Raw genomic sequence first — 11,505 nt, 5'->3', positions numbered from 1 at the left:
GCATTGGACAGTGGAAGGCTGCATTGGACAGTGGAAGGCTGCATTGGACCCTGGAAGGCCGCATGGACATGGAATATGCCGGTTTTGAGGTGAGACTGTGTGGACTTCCCTCACTGTTCTTCTACATTTTAGGGCGATTCAACAAGGTCTCTGTGCCTTAGTTTCCTTATTTGAAATAGAGACACAGGACCTCTCTCATAGCATTTTTTATATGACATGCTAAATGGATAAATTCTATTTGCACGGTGATTTTAGCACAGTGCCTGGCACACAGGAGGAAGCTGCCCGATGTTCACTGTTGTTATTGTCATGAACGGAGCTCTTGGTCAGAGAGCAGAATGTGGGGCTCACACATCTGTAGCAGCACATCTCATATCATACTGTAAAAGGTGTGTCCCTCCATACGGTGTCAGTGCTTAGCTAGTTCTCAGCACAGCGCCTACTGCACATTATGTGCTCTGCAAATGTTGGATGAGTAAGTCTTAAATGAATGAATGATGAGCGAACAGTGTTAACAACCTGCCCAAATCACACAACTACTGAGAACGTGTCAGGATGCGGCCCACTCTGACTTTAAAAGTGCATGATTTTTTAAAGATTCTGCACTGCCTTGTACCTATTTTTGTTTGCCTCTGTTCACTTACTGTAATTTAGTTATTATGCTCATTATCCCTGAACTTGCCCTTGCCAAGCTCATCGATTACTTCCAAGTTGCTCAGTCGTTGGTGCGCATTGGTTCTTATTTTACTTGCTGCTGACGGTTTTGCTCACAGCCTCCTGAAATTCTCTTCTCTCTTTCCCTGGGACTGGATACACTCCACTTTCTCCTAGTAGCCTCGTCTGTGGCAGCGACTTCACACTATCCTTTGCCAATTCCTCCTCCTCTTCACCACTGATGTTTCCCAGGATTCCAACCCAGCACATTCCTCTCATTCTCCACATGCCATCCCTGTAACTTTATTCTCACCTGACTTTAAAATGCTCATAGCGCTCCAATCTACACATCAACGCCAATGGCTCTCTCCTAAGTGCCAAACCATCCACCTGCTTCCTCCTGGGACATTTCTCTCTGGAGATTCCCAACTGCTCTTTCTCCACCACTGATCCGCTTTTCTCTGTTATCTTTCTGATTACTGAGCATGATCCTGAGTGATCAGCGCCACGTAATTTATTATCTAAGCCAGACCAGTTTTGAGAGGGGAAGGGCCTCATTAACACCTGCTCTGGTACTCCCAGTATCACTTGGGAATTTCTTGGTCTAATCAGAGCATTTGGTGTTTCTCACATCAACTGCTCAGTTAAGTGTTGCAAGCGGCCTTCGTCTCTGCCTTCTCTTTCTCATTTTCCACAGCCAGTAGGCCACTGCGTTCTGTAGATTCTGTGCTTGTTCTAGCTTTTGAATATATACACTAATTTCTACCTCTGTTACCCTTTCCTTTTATCAGGTCCTTCCTATTTCTTGCCAGATCACTGCCGTGTTGTCCTCACTGCTCTCCTAGCAAAGCACTGGCCTCACTGTTCCCCAAGGCACCTCCATAGTTTCTGGACTGATCTTAAAATGCATTTGTGACCATGTCTTTTTCCAACTGTGGTGCTCAGATGGACATCCATCACGTTTAGCATAAGACTTAAGTTCTTTCCCACGGCATTTATCTCCAGCTCCAACTCACATGTCTCTGTTGTGTTCTAGAACTTCCCTGACATGCAGGTAGACTCACTGAACAATGAACAAAATCAGTTTTTAAAAACATGACTCCAAAAATGAATAAATAAAATAAATAAATACAAGACTCCACACACCAGGAATTAATCTCAACGAGTTTATGTAAATGTGAAGGGACTGCATTTTTACATAAGAATGTATGTGTTAAGAAAAATAGGTTAAGTCTGTGAAACAAAATATAGCGAAATACAATTTTACCTTACAATCTATGATGACTTAAAATGTTTATGATACAAAACTTGGTTGATTAGAATTTTTCTTATAATTGAAGAGTGAAATCAGACTTTACTATGTGTTTCAAAATAGTAAAATTCTCTCACAAGAAACCTGAGAAGGTCTCAGTCAGTTGATGGAAATATCAGTGTCTAAAAGAGTGCCTGGCTTCCAGCAGGCACTCAATATTTGTTGAGGGAGTACAAGAGATTTAGTCTCCATGAGTTGGTTGTCTGTACACAGTGATAATTCATTGGTTTGCTTGTTTTTTATTTGCAGGTATATACGTATGCAAATTGCTTCAGTCATTTTGGCCAGGCAGATAACTTCAGGCAACTGTGACTTCAGTGAGACAAATTAATACTGGTGCAGAGAATGCAAACACTTGATTGACAGAAAAATGTTTCTTCTTAGTTAGTTGTTAAAGCATTCTGCAGATTCTTTAACAAGCAAGAGAAAATAAACTGATGTTCAGCGTCTAAAAGACATTTTATGGATGTCAATCAGACTAGTTAATGTAGAAAAAAGCCTGAGCTAGGAAAGGAGGGATTAGTATAAGCTACTTAAATAATCTCATCCAGTACTAGTGATATTAGTGATTTAATATTTCTACATGCTGCATGATATCCCAAAAAGAGATTAAATGAATAAAATTAGATTTTCTTCAATGGGGAGAATATTTCATATTTCTATTTTAAAGTTTAAAAAATGTAAAAACAATTATATTAAGTAAATAACTTCTTTCCTGCTCTAAAACATTGATTATTTGTGAACGTATTTAATGTGAACTAAGATTAAAACCACACTGGAACCATTTGCCATCGTCCTTTGCCCTATAATATTAGCATATTGGCAAACCCAGCTTTGCTTTTCAAAACCGCTGGCTTTCTTTTTTTTCCCCACTGGAGATTCTTTTAAGTCCAGAGCATTACTCTACCAGATGAAGGCTTACGCAGTCTCCGAGTGTAATAAGCTTATCACATACTGGATCAATGTCAGGAAAGAAAAAACTGCAAACTCTATCTTCCAAAGATACGTGTGTTAACATACTGTGTATTTTAAAGCTTGGAAATTTTCAGAAGTGGCCAGATGCTAAAAATAGACATTTACATCAATTTAGAATCTACCTGGGTCACAAAGGTAGCACAGTGAGAGATGAGAACATAGAATACATTAACACCGTGTTAATACTCAAATCAATTAACAATATGTTGAAATGTATTCAAGATTTTCACTCAGCTTTTGTTCCCCTTTGCACTTGGGAAAGTGATAGTACTCACATCTTTCCAAGGGCAGTAGGCAGAAAATTCTCAAACTTTCCTCTCTTGCTAATGAGTCACTAAAAGTTAGGCCTTGAACAGAGATATTTAATAAAAGATTCCTACATTGGTTTCTATCCAGGTGTCTTCAGGATATATTGAACTATTTGAAACAAACAAACAAACACACACACACACACAATACTTTACAACTAGCTAAAAGATAACATCTCTTTAATGTTGGCTGGAATTGAATTGTTCCAGTTTGAGATCTAGTTTGGTATCATGTATCTTATGAAGATAGGAGGCTTTGGTCAGAATTAAAGTAGAAATATAAATCAATGATTACTTTAATACAATCTGAGGCTAAAACATTATGGCTCATATGGTAAGATGATAGGAGAATTTTTTAATGTAAAAGCTGATAACTCTGATGTAGGCTCCGATACAATAATTGTATAGATGAAAACACTTTTGACTCCTTTATTATGATTTATTCCCTCCCTTTGCTAAAGTCCTTTTGTTTCTGTATATGAATGGATAAGGGAATAGTTACAGAGGGCTAGTTTCCTGGCTGTGTAATCTGGGCAGTTCTAAGCTTCTAGACCAGTGGTTCTCAAGCTTCCTAATGCCACAACCCTTTAATACAGTTCCTGTGGGTTGTGACCCACAGGTTGAGAACTGCTGTTCTAGACTAAGGGACCTGTGCTCAGATTAATGCCATAGTCACTGTCGTGAAGTTCATAATAATTTTGAACAAGAAGCCTGGCATTTTCATGTTGCCCTGAGTTTCACAAATTATGTATTTAGTCTCACAGCTCTGGTTTTTTTTTTTTTTTCAGTCACTCACTATTTCCTCTGTGAGTCTGAAAATTTACCTGGGGTAGGTTTCTTTAAATATGTCTCACCCCAGTTATTACAAAGGTGTCTCACACTAGAAGACCTGTAGACATGAGCTTCCCATGGAGGGAGACCCAGGCTTCTTCACGCTCCCATCCCGAGTGCTGACTTCAGTGCCTGAAATGGAGCAAGTCCTGATAAATGAATAGGTGAGTGAACCGATGAATAACAAATTAAAAACAAATGTCTGCTGACTGATTTCATTGATCAAAAAGAAAAAAAATGAATGGTTTTAGTTTTGTTGTGAAAGTGACTAAAAGGTTGAGAGAAATTAAAAGTCAGTGTTCAAGTAAAAGACATTCTAGGAAAGAAGAAATAAAGCAATTAACCGGAAGGTAAAGGGAGTTAGACTGGAAGCCAGGTTGAACTTGAACGCTACGCCAAGAACAAGTGATGAGGTGGCCGTGGGGTCGATAGTCAAAGGCAGTTTGGTGTTTCCCAACAAGTCATACCATGAGGTGGGCTCGTTCTTCTTAAATTCAATTCAGTGCATTTGGATTCATCTTGTAAGTTGTAACTCAGGACATGAAAATTGTTGCCCATGTTTGGGGAAGGCTGGGTATTCAGAAGAAACCAAAAAATTATTGACTTTTCTTGGCTATTCCCAGAGTTCCTTGACCTGCTATTTTGCACTGAGAAGCAGAGTCATATAAAGAAGGAAGTGGTATGAACCAGTGATTTGTGTGTGTGTGTCCTCTGGGTGTGTCCTCATGTTCTGGCTCTCTGTTACCCTAGCTTAGCTAAGCACATTTTATTCTTTGAACCGTAACAGTTTCCTACCCTTACATATTCTTAACATTGATTTTTGTAAAATAAAATAAAATAACACAAAATGAATGCTTCTTTCTCCAGAGTCTTGTGTATTGTGTCCCATCACTTCTCTTATGGCTTCAGAGTATCAGCTCTTTACAAGTTGCGTAACCCCTTTGTGTGGTTATCTCTTCCCTGGTCTATCGTCTTTCCATAAATATCATAACAGAGTCATATTTATCTTTAAAGAGGTTACCTATAGCATTGTCTAGCCTTATGTGACTAAAATTGTGCACGGATGTCCAAGTATGGCTTTAATTTCCTTTTGTATTCCAGCAAAACTTTCTCACATATTCATTGCTTCTATTATTGGTTTCCAGATTATGCAGGGTGCTGTGATAACGCTGATTCACTGAATATTAAATTTGTTAGAGCAAGTGATTTTATGCTTCAGATATTTATGGAAAATTCAAATTTTGGAGAATGATGATAATGGTGGACCAGATGGAAATAATAGCACTGACACTTATAACCAAAATAAGCCAAAAGTGGCAACAAGCCCTTGAAGGGAAGATGGTCCTTAAAATAGAGAATGAGAACAGTAGCCAGGAGCATGACTCGTCCGGAACACACAGATTCTAAACAAGCAATGGTGAGGTCAGAGGGCTACACAGCGGAGTTCCAATCTAGTGTGTGGGGGGTTAGCTGAGACCTGCAAGCTTTGGTAAGATGCACAAATGAATGAGAAAGAAGATGATGGCAAATGGCTTCCATCTAGGGGAGCAGAGGCATTTCCCCCGACGAATTTCCACTGATACAGAATCACAATGTATTCCTGGCCACCCAAATTAATTCCTGTGATTAACAATGGGCAAAGTGAACTGCTCCAATAAACCAACAATGAAATTCTAAAAAAGATGGATGGGTGGAATCGTCTTACTGTTCCCATGTTTCTGTGACACACATTTAAATAACTGTGCCTTAAGATTGTACTGCCAGAGTGGTAGCCATCATTAGAAAAGCTTAGTCCGGAAGCCCAGGTCTGGTCCTCTGGCCCTCTCTGTTAGAACAATCAGTTTATAAACCAGCCAGTGAAGGAGTGGGAGAAAAGAGACTGGCATAGTCAAACTATTTTAGATTTTGTTTCACAATCTATCATAAAATAAAGCAATGTTCAAGCATCAAATTTTCTTCAATTACTAGGAGCTGTACGTTAAAAAAAGTATTTTTAAAAGGAAACAAACACCTCAGTTTAGTTTTTAAATCTAAGTCTAAACAGGCAAAGAGAGGAGATAATTTTACTAAGTTTAAAAAAGTCATGCAAATGTAGAATAGAAAAGTGGTGAGTGGATCAAATTCACTTCCAGGGAAAGCTTGAGCTGAACGTTACATGAATATTCACACAATAGCAACCTGTTTGAAATTGCTATTGGGTGTAATTCCAACATTTATGCATTTTATCATCTCCTAGGCATAAAGCCAAAGGCTAAAGGAGCAAAACATGAAAGCTGAGCCTGAATTATATTCCAAACCCTGTTGAGTTCAATTTTACTTACAGAGCAGAATTCTAGTTGCCACTTAAATTTGCCCCTTACAGTCCTGTAAAAATACTTGGTTTCTTATCGTTCTCTAAATTGTGATATTCATTTGGAAAGCTCCAATTTTAGGACCATCATTCTAAATTACTAGGCAAGTGCACACAATAAATATACATAATGAAAACAGATCATAGCAAGAGAAGAAAGCAATTTTCTGTAAATTTGACGGCAGTGTGGGGTTTGCAGCTCCATGAGTCTTGCAACTTTACAGGGCACAAAGGAAAATTTGTAGCTAAATGGAATGGAATGCACTTAAAGGATGAGCACTTTAAAGGTTGGTGAGTTGTAATAAGGTAATACAGATGTACATTCTCTCTATGAATTTGGACAAAGGATCAAATGGCCTTCTGAAGAGAAACAAAACAATGGGCAAACTGCCACTCACCGAGGCGCACAGTTCTTTCAGAACGTTTTCCTTGAACCAGTGATGAATGCACGACCCCCAATCCCTACACACTGGTGACAGATATGACAACACAGAGATCGATGATGAAACTCATTCTATGCCTCTGTTACTCTTTGAGATTTTATCATCTTTTAGTGAATTCTTATAATTTATAATTGTAAAATGGTCCAGGTGGATAAAAGGCCAGTTAATCGGAAACATAATTTCTTACTGTGGACTATAAATTTTTATTTGTGGAGACCATGTAAGGAGCCCGAGCCTGCAATGTTCATACCACTCAAAAAGTAACTGTGTAAGATCAAAAAGGGAAAGGCATTAGGTGAGAAGCTGGCCGTGTCCCAGATTGTTCCTGGAACTCTGGTTGTATGGTGGGTTGACTTTGCGATTATTCATTGAGTGGAGCAGCTGTACACTGATGATTGGTGAGAATGTAGATAGATTGTATGTCAACAAAAAGCTAAAATGGAAGGAAGAAAGAAAGAAAAAAGAAAGAAAGAAAGCTGGGAGGGAGAAGTGTAGGGAAGGAAAAAGGAGGGGAGGAAGGAAACACGTGCCAGGACCTGTACTCCCAGACGCGGGAACGCTGTGATAAAGGAGGTGGGCGCTCGCCATTTGTTTAAATCAAATAAGATGAAGCTTCACAGAATTGCAGAATTGGCCAGTCTCACTCATAACTGGAACCCACTTAACTGCCATTTCTGCACAGAGAGGCTGTGTGTTGACATTTTCAGACTTTTAAAAAATCCCTGTCACTTAACAATTGCAAATGTCACCATCTTACACATGCAGTTTTCCTGTTTTTGGAAACAGAATTTAGAAGTTAGTGGAGGAAAAAAAGTGCCTAGGGGTCCTACTAGTTTTGCATTCACAAAACACATTTACACACAGACGGATTTGGTCTCTATAGGCCAAGGGTCTTCGAGGCTCAACTTTTTGAAAGTTCTGCTCAGTAATAAGTTGGTTAAACACTTAGCAACCACTTGTTCCTAAAGGTATTCTGGATTCTGAATTTGGATCTGTAGTTATTCCTCTGATGCTAAGGAGCAGTTTTCCATGTAATTTTTTCAAAGGCAAAAGGTTACGCAAAAATAACATTTATTATAAAATTGATGGCAAAATGCACAGTACTGCTGTGCTCCAAGTCCATGCATTTAAATTCCTCTGTATGATAATTGAAGGTGTCATGTCTTCAGACTGCACTATGAGCATACTCACCCCTAACAAGAAGCTCTGCCTCATCTGACACACTGTCTGCTGTGGTCTGTACCCTGCAGCCATATCTCCCAGCATGCATCAGAAGGATGTTCCTGATCATTAAATCTGCAGAGGATGCTTGCTGAAAGAGGGATGAAGTGCCAGTTTAAAAGGTTGCACATCTGCCTAGTTCAAGGTGGTTTAAGGGGGGACTTTGCATATTTAGTCACAGGGCCCATTTTTGGGCTTACAATTTATATGACAACAATTCAGAAATCAAACATGCCCTATTTTAAGGAACGCATGGAAGTTATGTTTTTAACAATTGCTGATAAAGAGTTTAAACAGTTGCTATTGCATATAATGATTTAGCAGCTAAGGTATTTAAGAAATATCTAAATATGCATAAACAAACTCATACCTTCAGAAGTACAGGAAAAATAATTAGTAAAAATTATTGCTTTGCTATTCAGAGACAGGCCTATTTTTGTGGCAAGATCATCATGTTGTAAGGAATAGCAACTCGTGGGAAGTTAATTATGAGAAGGGAGCAGTTGAAAGACTCTCGTGTGGCTTCCTGACTGGTTCCTTTTGAATGTACACTGTGGACAACAGAATGAGATGAGGGGATAGGTGAAAGGTTATTGGCCCCAAAGCCAAGTGTCTTAGTGTCTTTCCTTAACAAAGATACATTCCTCCCGTAACCACCACCACTGGGGAGCAAGGGGAGCCCGAATCTCTGGTAATCAATGTAGTTACAAAAGAGAGGAGGCTCAAACACCTGATTCTTGTTGGGAACAAGATGATTAGAACATATGTGAATAATAATTACAGTTAAGGTGATCAATAAGTACCAGGGAGATGCTTTAGATGTATCAGTTCATCAGTTCAGCGATGATCCTACACTTTAAAACTTTCACTCATTAATGTTGCCTTTCCTGTACTCTATCAGGGAAGATAGATTTCTTTCATTGCGTTCATGAGAAGATATGGTACAATAACTCACAAAGTACACTTTTCAGGTAATGGCACAGCAAAACTCTAGTACTCTCTATAGTTTCCATGTTGTAATCAAGAAACAATTGACTGGGATCGGGGAGAGGCATGCAGCCTGAAATGACATCTTTCAAAAGTCCCAGATTTTCTCCAACAATAATTGAGCACGTGAAATTATAGCAAAGGTCCTAGAGAAGAGAAGCACCCAATATTAGCACCCATCTTCTAATTTTTGATGAAATGAAAGTGAATTACCTTTAAAAAAGTGATGTTGGGTTCTTAGAGGGCGGTATCTGGAAGATCATTTAAGAATTTAGGTCTTTGCCTTTGTTGTCAAGTGGCTTTTATGAAAATTGTGAAAATAAGACTAACTTCTTGAAATCCTTTGGATTTTTTTTTTTAGCATTTATAGAAAGGGTGTGAAGTCACAGTGAACTTTTTATTATGCAAATAATATAAGTCTCCTTCACTTAGTTACTTTACTATATATTATGTTTTAGGTTATTTCTTTCTAGTATTTAATTTCTTTTTTGTGTTGTTTTTTGCCTTCCTATTAGTCTTACGATAGGAACTTCTAAGGGTATTGGCGTTTTCGCTCATGAAATAATTGTTAAGACATGGTCTGGTTTAGTCATTTACAAGGAAATGCTTCACGGTGAGAATGCATTAAAATGTCATAACAATTATTTTAAGGAATGTGATATTTGTCCGGTGAATGTCCTGTACTGCTAATTTCCTTGGGATAAATTGTTACTCTTAAATTCTGATAAAATTCCCTTTCTCATCTCCACTAGACTAAGTGCTCATTTCTTTCATAACTGAAAAGGAAAAATTTAAAACCCTTTGATTTTTTTTTTGCGGGAGAACAAAAGTAAACTGTAAATATTCTAAACCATAATTCAGCTTGAAATCAGTATAATTCAGTACCTATGCCTGATGTCCAGTACCATCTGTCCTTGTGGGACAGGCCTACTGTGTCCCCTCTCTTCCCGTGGAGTTCTAAGACGCTCTTTAATGGGGAGGGGCACTTGATTAAATTAATTGGGAATGAGTGTGCTCTCTGCACACCTAGCATTCTGGGGGGGGGGGACTGTCTCTGTTTAAAGAGAAAGCTAAGGAAGAGCCCCATAAAATCAGGGGGGATTTGATTTTTTTTCTAGAAATAACACTGTCTGAAAGACTGCATCTATTTTTCATTTGTTTGCTTTGTTGTGTTTTTTATTTGCTTGTTTGTTTTTTAATGCCACGAACCAGATTTGTGGCAGTTTAACAGCAGAAGAGGACTGGCCATAAGCCATTTTTCAGGGTCATAGTTTTAAAAAAAATTCATAAGATCATAGTCCTCTAATTAAACGACTGATTGTCTCGTTTTCCAGACCTTTTTCCTCTCAGATGATGTATTTTTTTTATTTTTGTCCTGAATAAAATTCTCCAAACCTTTTTCTTGCCATGAGATTACAGTGAGGGAAAACCTTAATAGGATGAAAGAGAGATTTTGTTAAATCACACAAAGGTCTGAGGAATTCAGGAGAGTGAGGAATCGATTGTCTTCCCTATGTTTTTCCTTACGTGGTTTCTATAATTCACAGCATGCCCTACTCTGTAAACCCACCAAAGCTCCACTGCCATCTACCAAGAGCAGAAAGTCTATGGTCTACTGTCTATCAATGCCAACCCCATTGGAGGAGTCAAAATCACCTCATTTGGGGTCCATCCCTTCTCTTTTGGTTTATATCTAAATCATATTTCAAAAATTTTAAACATGGAAGATTAAAAGTAAAAATGAATGGATTGTGAACACCAAACCTAAATTACCCTTTCAGTAGATGTACTGATCTTTCAAGAGAAGTAATGAGAAGAATTCCTGGGGGAACCCATTACACTTAATCTCCGCCCACGGGATGGGACGCTCCCCGAGCGAGGCCTCCTCAGCTGAGAGCACTTTAAATGAATGGTCACGCTCAGCAGAGGCTTTGCTGCACCTGAACCTCATCTCCACTTTTTGTCTCTCAGGATCTACTCTCTCTTATCTTGTTTTCTTGACACTTGCTATATTTTCTGTCTCCCTCTGGGGAGGGGAGCAGGAAGGCAGCGTCTTTGTCTTGTTTGGAATAAATCAGGCAACCTGCATCAACAGGTTCATTTGATATGAACTTCCACCCAGTCCTCCCAGACTAGCACTCAGGGTGGCGCCTGTGGCTCAAAGGAGTAGGGCGCAGGCCCCATATGCTGGAGGTGGCGGGATCAAACCCAGCCCCAGCCAAAAACTGCTTAAAAAAAAACAAAAAACAAAAAACTAGCACACATAGCGTATATATATATATATATATATATACACACACACACACACCCCGTACTGTGGGAGCTCAGGAACAGCACACATAGTGTATACACACACACACAGACACCCTGCACTGGGAGCTCAGGAACAGCACACATAGTGTATACACACACACACACACACAC

The 11,505-nt window shown here is 39.0% G+C and overlaps 1 protein-coding gene across 1 annotated transcript in view; it reads right to left on the bottom strand.

Annotated features, from left to right (window-relative positions):
* CNTN5 (contactin 5) overlaps nt 1-11,505 on the bottom strand; it is a 516,137-nt gene that overhangs the window by 86,911 nt on the left and 417,721 nt on the right. Inside the window, exon 13 of the mRNA XM_012801575.1 lies at nt 8,065-8,185. Within this exon, the coding sequence (XP_012657029.1) occupies nt 8,065-8,185 (121 nt within the window). The remainder of the gene's footprint in view (nt 1-8,064; nt 8,186-11,505) is intronic.

This window comes from Otolemur garnettii, unplaced genomic scaffold (assembly GCF_000181295.1).
Source record: "Otolemur garnettii isolate 467f Iridium unplaced genomic scaffold, OtoGar3 scaffold00001, whole genome shotgun sequence".
Lineage (NCBI taxonomy): Eukaryota > Metazoa > Chordata > Mammalia > Primates > Galagidae > Otolemur > Otolemur garnettii.
The sequence above is the reverse complement of the archived record's forward strand: the minus strand, read 5'-3'. Positions and strand labels throughout refer to the sequence as shown.